This window comes from Rhea pennata, chromosome Z, assembly GCF_028389875.1.
Source record: "Rhea pennata isolate bPtePen1 chromosome Z, bPtePen1.pri, whole genome shotgun sequence".
NCBI lineage: Eukaryota > Metazoa > Chordata > Aves > Rheiformes > Rheidae > Rhea > Rhea pennata.
The window spans coordinates 39058957-39086028 of NC_084702.1; the positions used below are offsets into that span (position 1 = coordinate 39058957).

At 36.9% G+C, this 27072-nt stretch overlaps 1 protein-coding gene across 2 annotated transcripts in view; it reads right to left on the reverse strand.

Annotated features, from left to right (window-relative positions):
* Window positions 1–27072, reverse strand: part of HSD17B4 (hydroxysteroid 17-beta dehydrogenase 4) — a 70829-nt gene that overhangs the window by 13713 nt on the left and 30044 nt on the right. For both annotated transcript variants that reach the window (XM_062599121.1, XM_062599122.1), the window contains 6 exons: window positions 24152–24217; window positions 11384–11453; window positions 7845–7951; window positions 7426–7512; window positions 4844–4933; window positions 2054–2192 (listed from right to left, as the gene is read on the reverse strand). In XM_062599121.1, the coding sequence (XP_062455105.1) occupies window positions 2054–2192; window positions 4844–4933; window positions 7426–7512; window positions 7845–7951; window positions 11384–11453; window positions 24152–24217 (559 nt within the window). The remainder of the gene's footprint in view (window positions 1–2053; window positions 2193–4843; window positions 4934–7425; window positions 7513–7844; window positions 7952–11383; window positions 11454–24151; window positions 24218–27072) is intronic.

Genomic DNA, 27072 nt, shown 5'->3' on the forward strand with positions numbered 1-27072 from the left:
TGACAAATACCACCCTTTGTAAACATCGATCCAGATTTCAGCTCAATCCTAAAACTCTAGGTGAGCCTATCCTGCATTCAGTAGTTTGCAGCTCTGTGTCCTCCTGAGCCAGAAATTTTATCCATGTCTTTAAAATTCTCCACCAGATTTTTCTTACATTAATTTGCCCATTCATCCTTTGAAAATAGGTAATCTTGAGTTTAAGTCACAAACAAAGCAGTTCCAAAACTAAAGAAAATTATGAACCATCTTGAAGTAATTTTCTGTAATTTTCAACACATTAAAAAAAAATCACTTAATTTGCAATTATTTACTTTGATTTTTTTTAATGTGTTGAATGTCTTCCTAGAAAACACACAAAAGATGTGCCTGATGTAGCACACACACTGGCCTTTTAACAAGTAGACATTTCCAAGTGTTTTAGAGTTTATGCATTTGTAATATAGCCTTTAATAAAGAACACAGAAAAGACTTTTAAAGCCTTCTGCCCAGGTTCTAAGCAAGCCCATCATTTCAATTAATGAGAATGTAAAAGTAAAAAACTGCAAAGACGTGAGGAATGATGAAGAATAATATTGAGTTTTAACACAGGAGATCCTGCAAGTAGAATTATGCAGTTATTTACTCACTCTCATTTTGATTTAATGGCACTCAGTCTTCTGCATATTCTAAATAGGTACTTTCAATACATTGATTAACTGCTATCTGAGTAGAAATCACCCCGTATCTCACAAAAATAGCCTGCTGCTCAACGAAAGCAGAGCAGAGCTATCTTGAGCAATCTTAGGGGCAAGGCATGACACTTTTCCACCAACCCTAAGAGCATCCTTGTCATTCCACACATCAGCTGTTTACTATCAGGAAAAGAGAAAGTGAAATTACAAGATTCTAAACCACCCTGCAAGAGGAGGAGCAGTTCTTTAACCAAAGTAACCATACACTGAGAACAAGACTTGCGCAGACCTAACTAGTTAAAAAACCTATAGTTTATGGGACAAAGCACAGCACAGACTGGATCTGACCTACCAATATGCCAGTCTCTCTCCTCAGGCTGCCAAAAGGCACCTGTACTGTAGCTCCCGCAAGCATTCTGACTGGATCCAACTACTGAGGCTAATCACAATGTAGCAACCTAAAGAACAGATCTGACCCCAACAGTTTCATTTCTCTACAAGAAAGTGGGGACCTGCCAATTGCAACCCAGATACTTTAGCCCTTTTTTTCTGCACTGCACTAGTAGACTATTCTGGACATTTCAATAAAAATGAAGAAAAAAAACCAGTAACACCAAAAATACTGAAACATACTCAATTTCAAAATGCACACTTCGCTTTTTGCAAAAATACATGTCCTTAGAACCTCAGCACAAGAGGGAAGAACAACAATTTAAAAATAAAAAAATATATATATGAAGAAGCAATTTTGTCCAGTCAAACTGGTTCACGTATTTGTATAACCCACTTATTAAGAATCCATGCTCTTCTACCTATTGTCATGCCAGGCTTTGGCCTCTATTTATCAACTCAGTTCTCGCTTGAAGGATGGGTAAGCAGCACAAACCTTCACTGAACTTTGATTTCAGAAATTTTGAACAAAAGCAAGTTGTGTTATGTTTTCACTGAAGTCACAAAAATAATGCAAGAAATAAATATCCAGTTGGTTTAAATTAGCTAACATATATTATGAGTAGTCTTGTTCCAGTAGCATAGAGCTCCTTGTGGGTTAATTTAGCCTGCTTTTCCAAGTGCAAGAGATGCCCATTCTGGAAAACGAAAATACAAATGCATTGAAGTTTTAGATGATGGCTTGCCTTTACCAACAACAAAATAGGCAAGTTACAGAAATACATTTTGAGAAAGCTTATTTTGGAACTTTATCTGACCTCCTTGCAAAAATTTCACTTGTGTATTCAGATTTTTAAGCCCTCATGAAAATTCACCTACTATCCCTGTGCTTATATTTAAGATATCAGTTTAATTAGAATGAATATAAGTAATCTCACTTCATTAAAATAGTGCATTCATGCATTATAAAAACAAAAGCTACGACTCACTCCACTGAACTGCTGTTTTCCCATCTTTAGTGATGTCCCACTGAAATACGGCATTCACTTTCTTTACCAGCTCATTTCCAATCTCTTTGATGCGACGACCAATTTCTTCAAACACAAGATCACTCTGCAGCCCTGTAGTCTTAAAGAAAGACAGTACAAAGAATTTTAAATAGAAAGCTATGTTAAAAAGTAATAAAACTGTGTCCAGGAAAGCGTCTACTGCAGAATGATTAAATACAATTGAGACATCTTCCACTGCAAATAATCACCTCTAGCAATTGTCAGCATTAAAGAGTATATTCAAGCAGAAAATGCTTCATGGAATCACTCTTGAGAACTATTTCATATCTTCCTTTTATTATTTTTGACATTTATCATTACAATTTAAGATACGCTCCATAATTTGCATTGTTTAAGGGCTCATAAAGTGCCCTTTATTCCTTCTGCAGGATGATCCTTGCCACTTTTGCATTTGTTAGTTTTTAGAACAAAATGTTTTCACCCATGTGTTGATTTGACAAGAAAAACTTTCAAAACAGACCACACTATGTACTGGAGTTCTGACTGTGTTCAAACACAGTATTTTTTTTTTTTTTTTCATTTCAAACTGGGACTAACTACATTTATATGTTTAACATTTGCAAACCTATAGCATTCTGTAAGCCTTTTGTTGTTTTTCTTTAACAAACATTTGCAACAGATAAATAACTGTGCTTTAAGAAGCTGCTTCACTGATATTCCTCATCTAACTGCAATTGGAGTAAAGACGTTCCTCATAACCTGCCCTTTTTTCTACTCATATACTAGGACGAAACACTCCTTGCACTGCTCTCTTGCCACCTCTATTGCTATGGCTGACAACATTTTCCATTATATAACATGTTTTCCCGTGGCTTCAGAGTTTGCCAAACTTCACTCATTCAGGATAAATACATCTCTAGTGGATGTCTGCCTCGGCTAGTCAAGAAATTTGAGCTAATACACCTTAATTTCTCAAAAAAAGAAAAAAAAGAAAAAAGGAAAAAACACACTGTTCTGCCCACATTTTTTTTTTTTTTTTTTTTTTTAAACTGTAATGATTTCACTTCATAGAGAAGTTCTAATGCCTATATACTTTGGAACCTCAAATGGAAATTGGAAATTTGGCAGTGGGTGACTCCAGTAAAAGAGGTATGACTTTACACACCTCTAAGAACATCTACTGAAACACATCCAAGTTGCAGTCCTCTGTAAATCACATGCACACATGATCAACAAAAATCTGTTCAAAACGTGGCAACAGCATTCTCGGAGCACTCTCTCTGTTCTGAGCGTAGCCGAACAGAGCAGGGCTATTCGGGCAATCACTCCTTGTGGCACCTGGGGGCTGTTACAGTACCAGCACTGTGAGAGCACCGAAATATGGCACAAAGCAGCCCTAGTTTTCTTGTTTCCAAACAGAAGATAGCTTGACTAGCTAACTGCAGCTATTTACAGCAGATTTTTTTTTCATCAAATGTCCACACTACAGTCCTTGATCCCCACGGGATTTCACTAGCAGCTCAACTGCGGCTCCCATCCTGTCTGTCCCACGTGCTCAAGCAGGACAGCTGTCCAAGCACAGGAGCTACAGAGCAAGAAAAGGAAGGTCTCTTCAGAGATACACCATACTTCTAGAACCACCTGGTTCCACTACTGACCCATAGATGTTGTAGTCACCCTCCACTGTTAAGCCTGTGGGCATGTGGCTGCTTTCAAACACACGGCTTGTGCCTCTCTCTCCAAAATACAAAAAAAGTCTATGGCTTTCCAGAATATCACAAGACTAAATACAACCAATGAAAAGAAGCACTTTCCAAAAATATATCACAAGCTGTATATGAATGCCATTATTTCATATTTTAACAGATTAAATCTTCACTCTTTGGACTGGATTACACGGCACAAAAAGATGAAGTTTATGAGGGCAATCTGTAGAGATCTATGTCTCTAAAGACCACCTTAAGAACCCAGGACACACTCAGCATTTATATAAATTCTATGTTTTGTGGCAAGTCTAGTACTTCAGTCTTATATATTTATGTGGAGGATTTTTTTATACATGTAGTGTAAGGCCTGTATCATGGATCAGTCCTACCACATGCACAAATAGCACTCACAGCCTTCTTTCAAAATAGATCCAAAAATTTTTAACCCTCACAGGCCTCTTTCCACCCTTTAGTCATAGCCCCTATGTACAGCAGGATGAAGAAAGCCCAAATAAATGACAAACCCTTTATTCATTTTGGGTGATTCAAAGACAAAACTGCATTTTTCATGACTCTCCCCCTGTCTCTATAGTAAAATTGAGAACAAAAGGTCACACCCTTTTACAACTTATACCCTATTTAATCTCAAACATTACTAAAGGAAAACAAAATACTCATTTTATAGGTATAGTCTCAAGTTTACAGAGCCTGATTTTGATCTCAGTCATGCAAGTGCTCAAGTTTGTGGTCTTCTCTGATGCACATCTTACTTGCTTGGAAACACACAGAGCAATTCTTATCCTAATACTTAAACTGGAGTCAAGCTCTTCAAATTGCATCAGCCATTCTGTATATTCTGAAATGTCTCTGTTTTTCCCCCAGATAGATCAATGAACCTCTTAAAAAAGGAGTAACTTGTGTTTTCACATCTCTGAATTCATATATTTGTCCAATTATCGCTAGTAGGACTAGCAAATGATTCTAGTACCTTCTCCATGTTTTTCACAAAAATAAATCTAATTATGCTGTTTTGCAAATTAATGCGTCTATTGTTTCCCCCTACCTTCACAGGCTCCCCAGTAGAAGGTTTATCCAAGGCTGATGTTATATCCACATAGCCCCCTGCAATAGCAATTTCTCCAGTCTCTTTGACCTGTAGTGGGTGGAAAAAAAAAAAAAAAAAAAAACATTAAAGAGGTAACCTATAGGCAAAAAGTCACAACAAAAAAAATGGTAACTAAGAAGTTGTCTTTGCCTTTTAAAATCTCAGATCAAGAAAGGTGTGAAAGCATAAAAGCTCCAAAAGACAGAGGAAAGGGAAAGAATGCATTTTAGTCTTGAGACAAATTAGTGTATGTGGTTCACAAACAGCTCAAAAAGGCAAATGATTGTTTTCTTCTTGACAAATTATATCAAAAAGATGTTGACATTTCTGCTTAAAAGAAGTTTTTAAAAAAAAGTATCTGAAAATTTACCTCCTGTATTATAAGTGACTGTTAATGTCACTTAACAAATAGTTCTGAGAAAAACACAGTGTTCTAAAACATATTTCCTTGATGTAGATATGCAATCTGCAGCAGTGTATCTAGACAGTTTCACTATCTTTAAGCGTATTACACTGCAACTTGCACTGTAGATTTTTTTTAACGTTGTAATGTCACAAGAATGGCATAGAAAAGGGGGAAAATATCTGAATTCTTTTCCATTTTATTTTTTGAAATGGTTAAGTTGGAGAAAAAATTGAGTTTCATTTTGACATTGTCTCTTTAAAGAGGACTGACAGTGAATTGTTTCCGACAAGAACTGATTTAAAAAAAAATCATCAATCACTAAACCATTCTGACTTAGGACAGTGAACAGATGAGGAAGGCAAAATGACTCCCTACATCTATTGTCAGCGAACAATATGATAACAGCTGAAGAGGAAGAGTAACCAATATCACAGCTGAGTTTGTTGCATAGGTGTAATCAATGCAGAAAGACTACGTACTAAAGATTATTCAGATCATGTCTAACACCTTGTCACTGCTGCAATGCACAATTTAACACAGTATTGAAAATGGATTTAAAAATGCATATACAAGTTATATGGATACTTTTAGCTTGGTTTGACCTGATTTTGTTTTAAGTAAAAAGATGCCTTAATTTCAGATTAACCCAGGCTACAATAAACTAAATAACCCTGCAAAATTCCTCTGAGTAACACTGAAACACCGTGGATTTCTATATCCTGTTAAAAGTTGTAATTTCGCTTCATAGTTACTCTACACTGAAGCTTATTAAAAAGATCTGTAGCAAAATACCCCCAAACTCTACGTATTAGCATTGATTGAAGTGAGCACAGTAACAAACCAAGCCTTCAAACACAACAGAGCATCCCATTCTGCTTACAAATTTCAAAGGCCTGGGAAGCACATCATGAATTCTGCTAATTTAGGCATACAAACTTTTAAAAGTAAGTATCTGGGAGGCTGCAATTGTCTCTAGACAAAGTGGTAGTAACTTTTCAACAAATTATGCACCTGCAGTACAGCAATCTCCAAGGTTCATTTGAGGCTCCAAACTGTCTTATTTGGACTACTAGTAACCTCAAATGGAAAGTTTGCACATAATGGCCACCAGCCACTTCCACTCCTCAGGCTTGCAAACATAACTTACTTCCACCAGTCAACATGTATTCTACAAAGCTGTATTCCCGTGGAAACAGCTATCCTTCGTCCTTGTTATCATTCCCCTCATTTGATTTTGTCTGCCCAAACCTTTCTGCAGCTGCAACAATTACTACTGCTGTGCTCACTGAGCAACAGCTTTGGCTGCAGTTCTACAGAGGTGGGGTTGCAAAGCTTTGGCCATTCACTAATGACACATAAATTATGTGTGTAAGCCAAAGTGCATTCACAGTTAGAGGCAACTAATTCATGGTTTAAGAAAACGATAGTGTCACAGGGCAGTACAGCAAAAGTGATGAGAATGTATGTTTGGGCTCTACAACTCCTCATTGGCTTTCAGTAAGGATCTGACAGTGTATAGCACTAGATTACAGGATACCCCCCTCAAATGCTAAAAGTAAAATCAAATAAAATCTTGTAGTATAAAAATTAACAGAAGAGTAAATTGTGCCTGTTTTAGCGTGGTTAATATGTATGGCTGCTATGAAGTTAAGTCCTTCCGAGTAGATGCAGCTGAAGTTTAAAACAATTTGAGCTAAACTTGTAAAAGTTTACCTGTATAAATAAGCCACCAGGAGTTGATTTAAGTTAAACAAACTTAAAAAAAAAAAAATATGCTGACAGTTAACTGCAGGAAACAAGCATGAACTATACTGACTTGAAAACGACAGCCTTTTGCTTTTCTGTGGTGAACACAGAAAACATGGCACAATATAATGACTTCTGACAGTATTTAACAAAAGGACTGTATAAAGATGTAACAGTATTTTTATTATTTAACTGGAATCTTAGTGACACTGTAAACTAAGGAAGAATATTTAACCGTATTGAAGTTCATTCACTGTTTTTAAGAGAATCTTCTTCAAGGATGTGTTTAATGAGCTGCTTTCTCCCACGCTCTCACATCCACAATCTTTTTCTTTAAATTAACATATCCTACATGGAAGGCCACAAGGGTGAATCTTCATGTTCTGACCTTGGTCTGAAAATGGATTCTATTTCCTTCCTTCCACATTTCCGTTTGTAAAGTTTGTCCAGGAAAGACTGGTTTAGCAAAGCGAACCTAAAACAAAACAAAAACAAAACAAAAGGTGAGTGGGGAAGGAGGATCTGTCACACTTCATACTACCAAATGGTACCATGATCTCATACAAAGCGCTTAGAAGTATAAGCTCTACTGAAATTAGGAAAAAAAAAAACATAGAGAATCAGTCAACTAGCAATGCAAAATATATAAATATTTAAGTAATCATACTAGATACAGAAATTAAAATGCATGCAGTGAAAGCTAAAAGCAACTGTGGCAGACAGAATAACCCAAAAGCCTTTTCCCACACCACAGAAACTTTTGACACAAAACCCAGAAAATTAACTGCAGAGAATGGACCTACAGACCTTAATTGCCTTGAACCTGGTCACATCATTATTTGCAAAGTGCTTCAAAATGTGTCTAGCAGCAAAACCAAATGAGCACAATCCATGTAGTATGGGCTTCTTAAAACCTGTTTTTAAAAAGTAACATTTTAATGTTTCTAACATTAGGAGTTTGCACATCTCTTCTATGAATTCTCATGTTTTGTTTATAACCTTTTCCTCCAATAACTTTTTTTCCTTAAGTTTACAGAGACAGAAAAAGGACAATCCTATTGAAAAAGCCTTTGTTAGCATTTATTGCTTCCTCTACTTTGAGACAAAAATACATTCACTGAGAACTGGCACTCCAACATTAAACATCCTATCCAAGAGGCACAAGAATTAGTTGCTGCCTGAAGAGATGATACAATGAAAAGTGAGATTGTCTGTGTGTATCGTATTAAGGGCAAATGATTGAGAACTGGTGATATTAAAGTCATCAGATGCTTCTTTGTCACACTTGCCAAGACTTCTAATCTGTAGTGCATGCTTCAGGATTAACTTTTCTTTGTTGGGGAGCAGGGGTTGGGGGGAAAACCTCAAAAGAGTTCATACATTTCAAACAAGCATAACAACAAAAATCACATTGTTTTGGTTATAGTGACTTTTTTTTGGTCATGTTTCCCTGTACCTCCATGCACTGGAGTAGAAACTGAACTTTGGCAGAATAAACTTTGTATTCTGCTGAATCGCTTCTTTCTGCCTAAGTCTGACAAAATAAGTCTCTCAAAATTGGTTTGATATTTGCTAAAGTGCAATAGCTAAGTTTTAAAGGTGCTGCTTGCATTGAACATGTTCTTGAGCTTGGTATGCAAACAATAATGGACCACACTTGCAACAGCCCATGGATTGAAGGCAGGTCCAGCCTATGCATTAAAAATAGCAGCTTCAGGCTGGAACTCATCTGCCACTAGAACTGTCAGCTGTCAGAAACTGTTTTTCCTGACCTCTAAACAACTCCTCAAAGCATGTACGTAACATGAGAAGTTCTCAGATGACAACAGTTGGGGGGGGGGGGAGGGAAGAGAGAAAAAAAGGCAGGAGAAAACAATCTGTCATCAGAAGATACAGAGGGAAAAGAAACAACTGGGACAGAAAGAACACTAGGACTCAGTGTTTGGAAAGATGGAGATTTTGAGGCAGTGCTCCAAGACTAAGACTAAGACTAACAGGAGGCAGGATAAGAAACAGATACCATGACTGATTAGGTAAAGAGAAGAGACATGACAGAAAGACATACTGAAAGCAGCATGAGTCTGTCTCTCATCTGTGAAATAAGTGTCCCACTCTGACCACTCTGCCAATTCTTAACTTTAAGATGTTTGAGTATGCACACTTTGATAATATTCTCTTAAAATCATTTTTGTACACGGAGTATTCCTGAATGCAATAACATACCTTACAGTAAATTTTAAAACAGATTACTGGCATTATTGCAACAATACTGGTATTCAGCATCTCTCTCACAGAATATTTTAATAGCATTTCGCTCTTTAAAAGCCCAGCTTTTAAATGCAAGAACCAAAAATGACCACAATCCTCAGAGCTCAGTAACAGATTCAGATCTTCAGTCCCCAGTTCGTTCTTCAAAAAAAAAAATGTACATTCACAAAGAAAAATGTATACAATAATTAAGTTGCTTTTTCTCTGGACTGAAATGGAAACAAAATAATTTCACTTTTTAGTATCTTTGGAATGCCTGTTATAGGAATAAATACACAGAAATAAACACAGATGCTTTTGTATAATTCTTCCTCAAACATTATCTACAGAACAATAATCTTAGAATGACCTGAGTGCATTAAGGTAAACGTTTGCTCTGGCACACACAGTCATTTAAAACATTCACAGAGCTTGAATACAAATACTGGATTTGAATATGTCCAAGGAAAGTTTTTCTATCATTAGAAAAATCCTTGAAGAACTCTGCAGTAATTTTCTTGATCATTTAAACCTGTACTTAATACAGACATTTCAGTAGGACACTGACACAGTTCCAAAATCCAGCATGTCAGCTGGATTCAGCAAATCAGACATATTAAGAGATTACCTCACCTACAGAGTTAATATTGTTTTTCCACTGTCCCTAAGTGAGAGCTCTTGCAGCATATGTGTAAAATAAACTACCAACACCAACACTCAACCCCAAACAACCTCCCAAGTCCTCCCAAAAAACAACACATCAAAAACCCACCCCCCAAAAAACCCCCAAACAATCCCCCAAAACCAAACCCCCCCCCCAAAAAACAAAACCAAACCCCGCCAAATACCAAAACCCTCTGCTTTTATAAGGATTTTATAGGACTCTCACCATTATTTTAAACACTGAGGTCTCAAGTTATAAACAGATTTTTCTCCTCCAGCTTTTTAAAGAGTAATTGGGTGATTCTCTCTAAGTATTTATCTGAAACCATCATCTAAACAAAAGCAGCAGAACTGCTTAGTAAACTGGGTAAATGTCTCTATAAACCATATTTTGTTATAATTATTAACACCAATTTATGTAGAATTACAGAAAACAGAGTTAACTAAAGAATTAGAATGCATTTAAAAAGGAGATTAACATTTGTGAAATCACTTTAAAGCATGATTTGAATAAATGAGTAGAGATATGCTCTATTACAATGATAAGAACAACATATGATGATACTTGTACATTAAAAAAAATTATCAGAAAATTGCAAAAGTATAATTTTATATAATGATAAATATAGACCAATACTTTTAATATAAGGTTTAAAATGATAGCTCACATATTCAGAAAAATTTCTTAAGTAAATAAAATGATAACTTGCCCTTGAGTAATCACTCTATATGATTACCAAAGTCTGAACAGAAGTCCTAAAAACATCCTTAAAATGAGTGTTTATGAACAGACCCTTATTTCATAATTTCATCTGTACAAGAATCACTTAATGCAGCCTGCAGTCTGAAACTTTGGCATGCAGCACGATATAAGTGACCAAGCAACTGCACTAGCAAGAACTGCACCTCAAAAATTTATTTTTGAAAAAGGAATTCTACCAGACTCTCCTTCTCCCCCCCTTCCATCCTCCTGTAATTTACTGTGATTGAGAAGACTACGTATAGGCACAAGAAATTCCAGAGAGTCCACCATAACTTTCAAGTCATTTTAACAGAAAGACTGATCTACCAAAGAGTTTATGGAATTTCCACTAATGGCTTTAGATAGTCAGTTACTCTATTTTCTCTATGATAAAAGAGGTTGTTCAGATGAGAAGGTGGCAAAGAATAAGCTCTAGTGGAAAAAAGAATTGCAGACAGGTTTCCACCATAGGTAGAGTCCAAGCATCATTCCAAGCATTCCTAGTACAATAAGCAGTGCTTCAAAGTGTTGCACAGGACTTTGAATTAGAAGACATCTGATGGTCACGCTAAGAACAGCTATAAGAAAAAATTCTTTTTCTCATCTTGATAGAAACTTAAAAACTAAGTGAAAATATGAAAATACATTTACATTATTCCTCATGGAAATATCAGTACAAGGCATCTCAGCTCACCTCCAAGAGCAGCAAAATTTGGATCAACATGTAAAGGATTCCAGTCTCCACTCAGTCGATATAAAGCAGCCTGCAGAAAAAGAGAAAAGAAAAATGGGAGTTTACCTGGGCTTCATAGAAACTATAAGGAGTCACTCAAGGCTTACAATGGCTTGAGGAATTCATCACTATTTATTTTAGAAGTTCTTAGATAATATACTTTACAATAAACCAGGTAAAATAGAAATTAAACATTATTTTGTAGACAAACCGTCAAAGATTCAGGAAAAAGAACAGCATCTGGTTTTGGTATATGATAAAAAAATACAACTGCTTAATGGGAGGAAAAGTCAACTTACTCTGCTAGTAAGGTCAAGCAGTTGTAAAAAAAAAAAAAAAATGTTTTCTAGGACTCTTCAGTAGATTCTTTGGCTTGAAGCATAATTTTGAAAAGAATCTTCTTCTACCACAGACTGATTTACATTTTACTAGAAAAATTTATAAATGAAACCTTTGCTTCTTTAAGAACTTTTTGCTTTTTCAACATAAGATTCATGTCAGAGACACCAGAAATATCCACATCCTCCCCTTTTAAGGGTAACACAATTGACTAATTGCTGCTCTTAGGGGCTTCATGTGTAGTGATCCAAAACCAAATAAACAAGCAAACAAAAAAAGAATACACCAAAACAAACACACATGCCAAAGGATAGACAAGTTTTCTGGAACATCTTTTATTAGTGAAACAGAACACTTACCATGAGGCAAAGTAAGATAAGTACAAATTTAGTGTATTGCGTATATTGAGAAAGTGACTAAACCTGAGAAATGATGAAACATGTGACTAATATCATTTTCATATCTGTGTGGCTTTAGCATTTTTACTATTAGATCTGCTATATATGTAAAGTGGTTCAGAGTGCATGATATGAGAAGCATGACAAGTCAACATTCTGTCCACCTTTCTAGGCTAAAAACTTACTGCACAGTCAACAGATTGTGATGGAAGGAAATTTTGTCTAACACAACTTTCTAATTACACACCACGGAGATAAGTAGTATATTAAGTTAAAACTAAGTTCTCAAACCCTTCACTAATGTAGTTATATGACGACATATACAAATTGAATATGAGTTTAAAAGTCAGAGTTATAACATTGAAAAGGAAAACAGACTTTCTTTTAATATAGGGTATTACTGGCCACTGGAACCCCTTATTGCTAAATACCTCCTCCCAGCATTTTGGGTTGAGATCTTAAAACATGCTACATGCTTAGGGAAATAGAGGATAAGCTGCAACAAGGGAGAGCAACACGAAATTCTGTTCCAAGGTAACAAGCCAACAGATAACTAGGGGGAGGGGAAGGAGGGAAAAAAAAAAATCAGGAAGATTCCCTAGAAGAAATACTTCTTTAATGTAAGTCTACCATTGTTTTTTTCCATCCGAATCTGAAGCAAAGGATACCGCAATTAAGAGATTCTGACTTTGTATCATCATTTTAACTCATAATCCATTTATTTTAATCTGTTAATATTCAGACGCATTTCTTCAAGTATACGTAGCTTTCACAGTGAGCTACAGTTCTCTTTTATTTGGGGTGACAGACTTCTCAAAACACCAAGTATTTGACTCTCAGTTATGAGAGAATGTAGAAGAGTTTGCCACTACTTTTATGTCTGGAAGTCAGACACACACACCCCGAAAACTCTAAACTGTACCCAGAGCTTAAACACATAAATCTTGGGAAGGCAAACACTAAGCAGGTATTCCTCCATGGCTGCTTGGCATGTTTACCCCTGTTGAGGATCATCACCTTTTGCAAACAAAGGTGTATTGGTATGACTGGATCTGAAATTCGTAATTGTGCTTCTACTTTTGCCCAAGAGGCCTATTTAATAACGTAACTTATTTATCTTCTAATTGGCCTACAAACTTTCAAAAAATAGTAAAGACTGCAAAATTCATACTAAAATAAGATTAGAGTTCAGATGAGTTTGAAGAACACAGAAGATATGTCAATATTCATACAGTTTAACCTCCCAAAAGTGAGGAAGGAGAGGGTAAAGACCCTTGCAGAAGGTACAGATTTCCTGAAATTGATCTTATATACTCACCAAGAGTTAAAAATAGCTTAGACATTTGATCCAGTGAGAAAATTAAAGTCAAGATCTCATGAAGTCAGCATCCTCCAGTCTCAGTTGTTGTCAACTAGCAACATACAAGTCAAAACAAGTCCAGAAGAGCAAGCCAAATGGCCCAATGTCACAGAGGCCACTACAGGGAGCACCCAAGGACTACATGATGAAGCACCCACTGCTGGGTCCCAGGGGCAGTAGGAAGAAACACTGAAATGACAGGATGAATGTAGATATTTACACTCTGCTATGCCATGTCTAAGGTAGCTGGAGTGAAATGAAGAGTGGAAGGAGACAGTTGGAAAGGGCTATCAGTTATCAGCATCAGTGGAGAGCACCTGCTCCCTTCACTGATGTCTATGTCTCATCTCAGTTCCCATGCAAACATGAAGCAGAAAGAATAGGTGGCACCCCACTCGCCATACAAAAAACCCACAGCACCTGGGGCTCAGAGAAGGGCATGCACACACTGCTGTTCTGATTTGCTGAGTCTTTACTTGTCCTTATTCTTGTCCCCTGAAAACTAGTTAAAATTTTGTCTTTGCCAGAGATGAACAGACTCGATGTACCACTAATGTCTTTGCTAAGAGCTGCCCATAGCCTTAACGCCATCAACATTAAAGTTACAACACTATGAAAGTTTGTTTAGGTATGGGAAAGCCTTGCGACTTTAGTTTATTGAAAAATAAAAAATAAATAAAAGCTGCCACTTTAAAGAGAGTTGTTCCTGACAGAATTCTCCAAAGTAGAACATCACCCTTCATTACTGAAGCTCTTTCTTTCAAGAGTCTGAAATCCAATAGTAAACCACCATCCCAATAACTGAAAAAGTGTACCAGACATGGCCTAAAGAAAATAATTGAATTTTAACTAAATTAAAATTCTAAGGTCTCATTTACATACTTCTGTTAATTTGAAGTTAAAGAAAATGTTGTCAGGAGGTTATTTTCATGAAAGCTCTGTTGCAATCAATTTTAATTTAAACTAATTAACATTTAATTGTAGTACTGGAAAATTCTACTTATGTAAGAGAAAAAAAATGACAAATCTGCTTTAAGTCCAAGTCTCAACTTAAACCTAGCAATATATTTGTTGCTTACACATGCTGTAATAAGAACTAGCCATTTAGTTGGGGTGATATCAAGCAGTATTTGGAAGACAATACTTCTGCAAGACACTTTGTAAAATGACTACAGCCAAAAATCTTTGTGCTTCATTAACAAAATAGATGGAGGATTTAGAAACTAATCAGGTTCAAAGAATTAAATGTAATCAATCTATTTAACTAAAAATCTGAAGCATGAGTATTCCGTATTTTCAGCAGAAACAGTGGCACTGGTCACACCCAGAAAACACATAGGCTGAACTGGATAAAACACAACAGGTTATTTCAGATTTAATGCAGCCAAGTTAGGTGTGCCAACACTCTTCTCATTGACCATAGTCTTTGCTATGAGGACTTCATTACATAAACTGCATTCCATACAAAAATAGAATGGTTTTAAAGCCTTGTTGGCTCTACTTTCTACACTCCTATAATGATGACATTTCCTGAAGTCTTGAGTGATAGTATTAAAAAAAAATGTTACATCCTTGAAGGATGACAAGAGTCAATTGACATGGGGCATTAAACTGAAGTCAGTCATAATATGGTTAGATTGTTCTCCAATTAATAACACAAACTGTCAAGTCTCATTTCCTAACAATTTAGGAGTTCTGCCAGACCACAAAAGGAAAGGCGATATTCAACCCGTCTGTGCCAATTTTTCTGTCTTGCCTGCAGACTACAATAAAGGTCAATGGTAAAGCTATCAAAAAACGGAAGCCAACTATCCATATATTTTCCCTTCTAACTGGGGAGAAAGCTTTGCCCAAGGGCTTATCTTTCCAAGTATCTGTGCATGTATATACATGTATAAAAACTTCACCAAACAGCCTTTTTTTTTTTTTTTTTTTTTAAGTAGCAGCAGGCAATCAATCTCACGAAGAAAAAACAACTACTGATCTCAACTACACATTTCCAAGAGCTCAGGTTTACACCAAGAACAACGAACATTTCCAGTCCAGTTGCCAGTGCTGAACGAATTTACTGCACTACTAAAGTAATTCACTGTACTTAAAATTAAGCAGCTAAATAAACTTTGAATGTCTGGAGGTCCCCATTTACCATAAAATTTTTTTTCAATTATCTCTTGTGAGGACAGATACTGGGAAAGAACAGTTGAAATCAGCATGTGGAAAGATAAGGGCTTGCTTGCTCCTTCAGATAACCCTCAGAAATTTTTCTCAAAGTAGGCACATGTGGAAAACAAACAAAACAGTGCAAGCTGCTCATGATAATTTCTAGTATTTTCTGAAAATCTGGTTCATGTATGATTCCATCTTTAAGACGACTACAAATATCAGTATACAGTTAACTAGACTATATTAGTGTTTTAACAGTTCAGACCGCAAAGAACACTGAATTGCAAACCTATCTTATTCCTTAAATATCTTTGACTTCTTCAGGACAAAGAACTGTTAGAAATGTTTTACTGAAACACCTTCACATATGCAGGTAAAAACAGGAACAAAACAGCTGTCCATCTTTTTTCCTTCCCCACACTTCATTATCCATGTCTTTATCATTATCCCTATCTTATATCTTTCAAATTTAAAATCAACTTAAATGCTTGTTGGCACAGAAACCTCATTTAAGCACTACATAGAACATCAGTCATTTTTCAGCACCATTGCAAATGTACAAGAAGTCTTTTCCTTAGTAGTGCCTCCATTAATCAAAAAGAACCAGCCACATTGGTTTGTAAAACTTCACTACAAAGGCTGTAATATTTATATATCTTTAATAACACAGCACACGGGTAAGGGGAGGAAACAAACTCTTGGTAATGAGAAGCATCTCATTTAAAGGAAATGACTAATAGCCTGGTACCTTTTCCTCTTTTCTCCCTTACCACACAAAATTCTAGTATAATCCTTTTTAAATTACCAAGATTAGAAAATTACATTCTGATCTGCCCAGCAGGGATAAGCATGGAAAAACCTCAAACAAATCTTGAAACAGGCACCATAAAATATAACAAACTTTCTAAGTACATACTATTGTTAGGCGCTCACTCACTACAGAGTAGTTCAGGCATACTACAGTACAGTCTCTGTATACTAAAACCCCTAGGCAAATTAAGAAAACATTATCACATCGTTGCAATGGCTTCACATTTCCTTGTTTGTATCATCCTTTGTTTATGTGTCTTTTTTCTGGCATGCTCTTCAGATCTGTGAGCCAACAGCAGCACTTCATTCTCTCCATTGTGAAACAAATTATTCATGCTACAAACAACAAGAATCACCCGAGGCTTTCAGGAGGCTCTTTTGTGCTGTTCTCTGAAGTTAATATAAATTTACATGTTTCCAGGCAATGCTGTACCACATTCTTCATAGAGCAGGACATAGAAAATGTTTGTTCCATAACTATTTTTTCCCCTCCGTGCACATGCTTTCATGACTTTTTCTTTCAAGTGACTATACCACACTCATTCAGGAAACACCCTCACCTCAAAACATTGGCCTTCCTGTAATTCTTTTTCTTCCTATGTATTTACAATGTCAAAGAGTTCTCCAAGTAAACAAACACCAGTTGGAAGTAACCAACATATAATTGTTAAAGGCAAACAACTACTTATTCTACCTACAGACACATTCTCTAAAAACACACACAAAACATTCACTTATGCTTAAAATGGTAACACAAAAATAACCTGGGTAGAATGAAAGATTACTTTCTGCAGGGGAGCATCCACAATCTCAATTACTTAAAGAGTTTACAAAAGGTCTTACATTTCTCTTCAGAGTAAAGCACACATTGGTATTGAAAATAAGATAGCTGTCTTACAAAAATCCAATCTGTTTGACAACTGTGATGATGACAGGGAGAAACCATTTAACAGGAAGTTTTAATTTAATAATACATTAGGCCTTTACATGTTTCCCAGGCACCTTTTCCTTTCAAAAGTATCTTTTTAAAAACTATTTCAAAATCTACTCCTTCATAACAAACTAGTTTTGTGCACAGGAATCTTCATAGTGGTTTCAGCGAGATTAAGAATTGCAGTTTTAGCAGAACTTGACACACTGAAAAACTAAAAGCAAGTAGCTGGAGGACAGCAGTACGAGCAAGAGGACAGCAGGACTGAGAATGACTCAGAAGTGGAAGACGACTCCTGCAGTCTAATCACAAGGCACCAAAGACACGGCTTTCACAGAATCAGTAAGGTTGGAAGGGACCTCCGGAGATCATCTAGTCCAACCTCCCTGCTCAGCAGGGTCACCTTGAGCATGGTGCACAGGGTTGCATCCAGGCAGGCCTTGAAGATCTCCAGAGAAGGAGACTCCACAACCTCTTTAAACATGGCAGGTGCCAATTACTTCTTTTCTTTCTGAGAAAACAGCAAGCAACCATATTTTATAAAATTCCACTGAAAAGCAGCAGTTTCTTCATAGCCTGTTTTTGATCCATACCTGTAAAAGGAGTCTTTACATATCTTGTATGTTTTAAACCCTATCAGATTAGTAGAAGTGTGGATTTACCAAATCTCTTTAAAACCTCAGAATAAATAAAGAGCAACTATCTTTTCTAAGTGGGCTTTTCTATGATGCTCACTGTATCACCTTCTCAAAAAGCAACATCAGATGCTATATGTCACTCCTTAAAATATTCCCTGTAGAATTAAAATGCCCCAAACCTTTATAAACATCCTTAATTTATAGACTGGAAACTACAAGACAGCAGAAAAGGTCATAACTGTCAGCAGCACAAACCAACTCTGGCTCTCCAATTTAACATATGAAGGCCTGATGTTTCAAAAGTACATCACATTTTCAAAGCACAACACACTAGAGGTTCAAAACAGAGCTCCCATTAACTTCAATTTCAGCCTCCAGAGTTCACTCTTCTTAGTCATACTCTTAAGGTATCAGATTCAATCTCATCCTCTCATATCAGCTACCAAATAAGGAATACCCATATCTGAGTACTTTGGGTTATCTGATTAACCAACTGCTCACAGAAAATAAAAATCCTCTGGAAAAACGGGAAAAAAAGCAAATCCATTGTCCAAAAGCTGCGTTTCCAACCAGCCGATAACCTTGAGATCATTTTCCTCTCATTACTCCTTTTCACAATGCAACCTTCTGCACGAAGCATCAGAGGAAAACAGATTTCCTACTCATTTCAGTTCATGCCCAGAGTCGCCTTTGCCTGTGGAAGGAGTTCTTGAAGGACAGAGAACAAATACACTATTACAGCTCCATAACTGAAAACTAGATCATCAGGCATTACATACATAGGGCATTAAGACTACATATAAAGCAAGCTTTATTTGAAATTTTTATCTTTTTAAAGACTCTGCAATACTTCTGAACTTTTAAAAAGCACCTTGAAACTGACACAGTATCAAAAGGTCATTCCTCTGAACATACTAGTATCAGTCTCCCAAGTTTCACCGGATCTCAGAAGGAATTTAAAAAATTCTCAATAGCCAGGATAGCGAATTTACCTTATCCTGAAAACCATATACCAAAGACAACATGTGGCTGAGATATCGCAAGTTGCATGGAAAAACAGCACTGGCAGAGGGCTGTTCTGCCATTCAGAGAGACCTGGACAGGCTGGAGAGCTGGGTGGACAGGAACCTCTTCAGGTTCAACAAGGGCAGGTGCAGAGTCCTGCACCTAGGGAGGAATAACTCCATCTACTAGTACAAGCTGGGGGCTGCTCTGCTGGAGAGCAGCTCTGCAGAGAAGGACCTGGGAGTGCTGCTGGATGACAAGTTGACCATGAGCCAGCAATGTGCCCTTGTGGCCAAGAAGGCCAATGGCATTCTGGGATGCATTGGGAAGAGTACTGCCAGCAGGTCGAGGGAGGTGATCTCCCCTCAGCCCTGGGGAGGCCTCATCTCGAGTACTGCATCCAGTTCTGGGCTCCCCAGTCCAAGAGAGACATGAAACTACTAGAGAGAGTCCAGCGTAGGGCTACAAAGATGATCAGAGGACTGGAGCACCTGCCCCGTGAGGAACGGCTGCGAGAGCTGGGCCTCTTCAGCCTGGGGAAGAGCAGACTGAGGGGGGATATTATCAATATGTACAAGTACCTGAAGGGAGGGCGTCAAGGGGACAAACTTTATTCAGTTGTCCCGTGTGACAGGACAAGAGGCAATGGGCAGAAACTGAAGCACAGGAAGTTCCGCCTGACTGTGAGGGGGAATTTCTTCCCTGTGAGAGTGACGGAGCACTGGCACCGGTTGCCCAGGGAGATGGTGCAGTCTCCTTCTCTGGAGATCTTCAAGGCCTGCCTGGATGCAACACTGTCTACCATGTTCTAGGTGACCCTGCTTGAGCAGAGGGGTTGGCGTAGATGATCTCCAGAGGTCCCTTCCAACCTTACTGATTCTATTATTCTATGAAATTCACAGGTGACAACTGACATGACACTGCTTTGCAGAGTCATATACAGAGTTGCACATACAGAACTGGTCCCAAAGGACACTCATCAATGCCAGACTGAGAAACTGTATTTTTCAAAACTGAACCAACCGGTCCTTTCTACTTCATCATTATACATATTCCTTCCTGTCTATCAGTGTGAATCCCAAAGAATATTCAGAATCAGAATTTGGACAAAGTCAGAAGAGTATTTTAGCCTAAATACATGATACTGTTGCAAGAAAAAGGAGATTTTTCACTTCGTACTTAGTTGTTAGAACTTTTGACATTTTACTGGAATAAGTGGACATTAACAAAAACAGTACTGCAAACTTCACTTCTTAGAGCATCAGGCTTTCATTTAGGCAAACAGCACCAGTAGTTTTCAGAAGAGAGAAGAAACATAGAATACTCAAATTGAAGTGGCTACCTAAAAAATTCTGTATTTTACTGGCTACTGTATTATACTGTTTCATTCCTGTTTTTCAGCTATATATCCTGAATATTAATTTTGCTATTTGAAATCACAGAACAGCTCATTTCTTTACATCAGTCTCCTAGGAAAAAACAGATCATGATGCAACAATATGGCATATATGTATATATTTAATAAACACCACAGAAAGGCTCTCCTCCCAACACTCAACCAAAATCCATGACCCCACAATTATTTCCTTATTCAAAAAGTCCTAAACTGCAACCCTTGGCCATCTTCCACTTTTAATATTCACTGCAGCTTGTTTTATTTTTGTCACCAAATAATTAATTCCCCCAAAGTCAAATTCATTTGGGAACAGAGTGAAGAGAAAACTCTCCAGAGACACAGGTCAGTAACTGTGTATCTTAACTGCATGAGGAACCATTTAGTGGAATCTGTTTTCATTCATTAACTTAAAGCACTAGTTTGAGAACCAGCAGGATGAAAGTATCTTGGTGATACTGAAGTTCTGAAACTACATTAAAAATTCCCTACAGGGTTGAAATTGAATGATTCATTTCTTGCTAAACGGCCAACAGTCAAACATTTTCTAGACTTCTTGATCTTCTGCCAAAAGGTCTATTCTATTCAAAGGATTTATGACAGTAAATCTAGTAAAGAATGGCTCAGGTTAGAGAGAGAACAGGCCAGAAAAATGCCACAGCATGTGGTATTTTTGCCTAACACTGTGACAAGAAAAAAGTCACCTAGCTCTTCATAGAAAAATCAAGAGTGTCACAGAGGAAATGTTTTTATGCCCTATTTGGCAGGATGCAATTTTTAAGCCTTAAAACCTTTTAGAAGGCCAGGTGCACCTGCTAGATTTTCCTTAACAATCTTTCATCTTTATGCAGCTTACAGTATGGTACTGGGACTCATTCATAATCACTGGCTGGTGCTTAAATAACTTCCCAGAAAATGGAACAGATCTGAAAGCAATGAACATTATTACACTACCTGTTGTTAGTCTTTGGTATCCCTAACCATAATAATTAGTTTGTTCTGTCAATAGATGCTGACACGAAGAAATCCAATCATGTTTCAGGGAACTGAAGGGTGCTGTAGCCTCTATTTGGGTAACATACAGAGAAGGATGTTAAAAAGAAAAAAAAAATAAAAAAAATAAAAAAAAAGGAAAATTGACTGCACTATTAGCCCTCAGTCTTGTGTCTGTTCCCAGTCTCCTTTTTACTAAACAGCATTTTTTCCTATCTGTATACATGCAAATCATATTCCTCCTCTTAAACTGATGTTTTTAATATCTTTGAGCTTTCCGTGCAGTGCAAGTGCAAGGTGCCCAGTATGGTGAACCTAGGGAGGTATCAGCACAGTGGCAGCATGTAGTTACCTTCAAAGTGAAGATAAAATCCAATATAATCAGAGTCTGTTGACGTCAGTGAAAAGTAGCAGTCATCACTGAAAACTTTTTTTAAAAGATGTATGATAGTCTGGTTATGAGGAATTTTACTACATAAACATACTAGAAAAAAGGGGAAACAACCCTAATTAAAGAGATCAATTCAGCACTGTAATTGCGATAGCAAAGAAAATGACTGCTGAATGTCAGAAGAATTACTGGAAATTAATGTGATTTAAGTGGCTAATTCAAACACAATCGAGAAACTGACCGCAATGACTGAGCAGCAGTAGTCATTTCAGCCAATACCTTTTTGCATTTAAACACTTAGAAGAAAGAAAAATTCATAAGCTCCTATGTGATTTGCATGCCAACTTCCATTTTCACAAAAGTTTTAGGCAGTTAGTGTCACTCCAGGCACCAAAATGTAAAATCTTCATGACACTTCTCCAACCTGTCCTTCACATGAAAAAAGCTTGTATTTCTTCCAAACTGTTCCTAAGTTACACACATTCTCCCTCAATATACAGGCATTCTCTCTTAAGCACAGATGCTACTGAATAATTTGACAGATAAGCCTTCTTGAGACTCTCAAATTCTGCTGCCTTGTACCTGTCAGGGCAAACCATAAAATAACACTGGTCGCTACTCTGCACCACGTCCTTTATTTCCAAAAATCAAGTCGCTGTAACTCTAACCTGAAACATGAGAAATCCAGGCTCAAGCCCTTTTCCTAATTTTGAACAGCAATTTTCAACTGAAGAGACACAACAACCAGCTTAGTATTACAAAGATTTTGCTATAATGTATGTTGAAGGCTCTCATTCTCTTTTGAAACCATTCCACTTAAGTAAATAAAATCAGAAACAATTTACTTTGCAATAGCAAAGTCTCCTAACCTGTGTATCACAGGGTCATTATCATCTTTTTCTATCTAATGAGCTTAACACTGGATACATGGTAAAAAATCTAAACATGAGAGTTTCAGGCACAGAATTCAAGATCACCCTATGAATAAAGGGTTCATAGAAGTCATCTAGAAGTTGATGAAACTGGAATCAAATCCAATACAACCATGAAGATGAGATTTTGAACTAAGGCTCCAATATTCAAAACAAACATTTTAACTACAAGACTATTAAGGCAGCTGCATTTCATCTACTGATTTTTTTCCCTTACTAAGCCCTTACTTCCCAAGGAATAAACACTATTCTAGTTCAAGTGCCAGCTTCAAGAAAACATATTCCACTGTATTTAACCACCTCTCAAGAACAGGGCACTCCCTCACTGTTTCCCATTTTGCGCTCTGCTTGCTCACTTTGATGAAGTCTATTCAGAAGAATGAGACACCCGTATCACTTTTATCTAGGCTATGAATTTTAGGATACAGCAAGTACATCAGTGATAGAAATGCTGAGTTGAAATCTCTTTTCTGGTTTTAATTGGTGGGGCTAACTTGGACCTCAGGCACGTGAATCAGCTGGCATGGTAACTTGCTGATAGTAACTGTCCTACATTCTCTCAGCTTGCAGAACAGGGGCATGGAAATGCAATTTCATTTGCCATACGGTGAAATAGGATGAGACTAAGTTGAATTACTCTGTATATAATTGGAGGCTAAGCAGACATCAGTTACCACAACTCAGCTGACAGGCTAAAATTTAATAGCGTGTCCAAAACCTACTGCCACCTCAACATGACCAAGTTATCCTGAAAATACTGATTTGGTGCCTTAACACTGGTAGCTCCTCATTTTCCTCTCTTGTTTGTCTGAAACCTGCATCTGCTAACCTTCAGAGCAAGACATTTATCTACTCTGCTTTTTTGCTTTTGATAAGTATTTGCCTGTGAACCAGTTAGGATTATGGGCAGAGGAAAACATATATGGACAGACATCTATCAATTTTTCATGTTTTCCTGTCTACTTACTCTTTTAACTTCCTGTATATGCAACCAGAAATTTAACTTTTTCTACTCATGACTATTTTAAGTCACTACTTTAAGTACTCTTTGCTTGCACCATCCATTGTTATAGTCTGTAAATTTTGTAAGTTTTGAACCTCTTTTCTTACTAAAATAGAAAATGAAACATTCATTATATTCTTTTTCTTTATGCTATGTAGCATTTTATAATTGAAGTATAATAAAATTGTACCAGGCTTATGAAGAGAATTATTTTAGATGATACTTTGAATACACACTATCATAATGTAACCTAGCACAAATTTTATTTTCATTTTAGTGCAACAGAAAATTTGAACCATTAGTGAACACCATCTAAGACTCCTTTCTCAAAGGAAAATCAACATTTTCACACTTTAAGCATGCAAAACATTACCTGATCAGCTGTTGTGACATCAGAAAGTACAGCATCGGGGAGTCTCCTGGGTGGATTTACTGTTACCTAAAAGCAAAAAAAGTAGTATTAATATTTCACTGTAAAAATCTCTTATCTGTATCCATGCTAGAATCATTGTAAGGCATGTCTGAAGAGAAGTATTTCCAAAGCTATTAGGGTTTCCCTTCCCACCCTTCATGTTTAGAGACAAATAGGAAAAAAAAAAATCAGTATATCAGAAGAGTGTCTTCTCAAGTTCTTCTCTATAGAAGACAGTGATCCTGAGGCATCAGATCTGCCTTACAGTTACAAGATCAATTTCTTGCAAATTATCCTAAAAAGTCCAGTGAAGAATTATTTGCCTCCAAAAATTAGATCTTCAATAAAACCAATGCTTTCTACCTAGTGTCAATTTCAGCTTACATAAACCGACATTAGAGTTTTGGAAGACAGAAGTGAAAATTAAGCTTTTAAAATAATGCTTTGAAAAGCACAATGGAATAAAAGATTTATTACTTCACTTTTGAACTACATCACTTTTGGGCTTATAATAGCTTCCAGTTCTTCCCCCCCCCCCTTTGATTTTTTTTTTCTTTTTTTGCCTTTGCAATTACAAGTTGTATTTTAAGTCCTATGGCATTATAAAAAAAGCCACTTCTTGTGCAATCTACGACTTTGCTGTTTGGTTTTGAAGCCTGTAAACTTTACCAACCGGCTTCCAGAGAGTATCTCAGATGAGCACAGAAGCAAAATATCATAGCCAATTTAAACTATTAAAGTAGCTGTTTTTTTTTTCCCGCACTCTTTCAGAGTTTCCAAAAAAGAAAACCCACAGAACAAACAAAGAGAAACTCACTTAAACTAAAATGAGAAGAAGCTACTTGACTAAGGATGGTAGTTTGTGTAAGTTTTTTCTAGAATAAAAGAGAAATCAACAGAAATTGAGGGCTGAACAGTTTCACATCTAAAACCAGTAAAAACCTCTTTTCTATTTATTAGAGCAAATCTACCACTTGGTTGGAAGGCTCAGTAACATCACTCTTGCCACCTTTTCACCTTGGAGCACAACAGCAGCCCTATGCATTAACTCATGCCTAGGCTGTGCAGTCAGTAGTAACAAAACTTAGCAGGCTTGATAACACCACTACCTTTGAAAAGGCTTTCAAAGCACAAAATGGCTTCCCATGGCTTTCCAGTCAATTTAAAAAAACTCAGCCTGGCCTACTGAGCCCTAAAGAGACTGAAACTAGTAGACTTATGAATAAATTATGGAAACCCCTTTGTCAGAGGGCATCCAACTCAGAGGAGAAACATAATTTACAAAATGTGTTGCTCACGATAGACCTTAACTTGGAAATGTGTTCACCTTAGTTCTCAAATGTAATGAACCTGTAAAATCACAAAAAGATGCACTGTAAAATATGCCTGCTCAGTTTGGGATTTCTTTTGGCAGAACATGAAGAATTTTTATTGGGAAAGTCTGTGAAGACAAAGTAGGAAAATCTATTGTTCGGAACTGGCTACTTGCTGCAGAAAGGCTGCTGAATTTGCTACCCTTAACTAGATTGTATAATTTGTTTTCTTCTTTTACAAGAGGTACTGTTGCTTGAAACATGCATTCTTTACATATTGAAGTGTACAATAAAGCAATTTATATAGTATTCTCATCATTCACCAAAAACAGAATGAAGACACTAAGGTTGCCATAAATACAGCATTTCACAGAAAAGTCCCAAGGCACTACACTGGACTCTGACACCATTGTTATAGATTAAAAACATTTCACTCAATCACTATTTTTACATGTGCTATTATAAAGCTGATTACAGAAGAATTAAAGGTTCCGTCATAAAGAACACCATATTCCATCCACAAGAATATTCTGTGAATTTATTTTTATACTGGACAGAAGCTTCTCCCATTTCCCTTTGAAGCAGCATGCATCTCAAGATTTGACCTGTGAAATTACATATGGGAAAACTTTCATATAATTGGTACATATTAAGTAGAAAAAAAGCTTACAAATTTATAAATGTTAGTATAAATTAAAATATTGAGCTTACAATACCCCAGGTCCAGCTGACTATTTAATGGAGTAGTGCCTCAAGGCTGTAGTCTAGAACAACGTTCCATCATACCTGGCCCTACCCTTATAACCATTCTCTCCTTAAATACTATGTTTATATGAAGTAGCTGACTAGCTGCTTCATGCATTTGGACATACACACCATGCATTCATGTGACACTGCTTGTCACCTGCTAACTCTCTCCCAAGATGCTGGAGAGAGCGTCTTATTTCCACTCCAGGGAAAATAAGAACAATAACGTTATTTTGAGCTTTTTCTCCTCTTGCTTTCCAAACCTCATGCAAAAATCTTAGATTTATAAAGAGCTACACCTAGAGGTTTTTCCAGAACTTGCAAGCTCAAACCTAACACCATTTATCAGAGCATGCCTCAGCAAACACAGCTTTTTACAAGAGCAATTATCTTTTAATAACAAACATATAGTCACATCTACTAGCTCAATATTAACGCTTGAAAAACAGTTTAATAATCAATATTAAATATTAACATATCTTCCATATATGTACACCCAGAATCATCACTAGGTATCAGTTATTCTTCAGTATGGATAGCAGTGCCCTCCCTTGCGCGCATGCACACGTGCGCGTGCACACACACACACAAAATGTTCTGAAGTGGAGCAGTAAAATACACTGTAACGCTAAACTGAGGAAACACAGATCGTGTATTACCAAGTGGGGCTGTAAGCCTTGAAGCGAAAGTGGAAATGCAATCATGATAGGAAAGTTGAAACAGGTTTAAGCCAGAAAAACAGACTCTGCCATGAGCACAGTTGGCACAATCCAACAGCCCAAGAGAAGACCCCTAAAGTCTCTATGCTCTTATCCTTCTTCC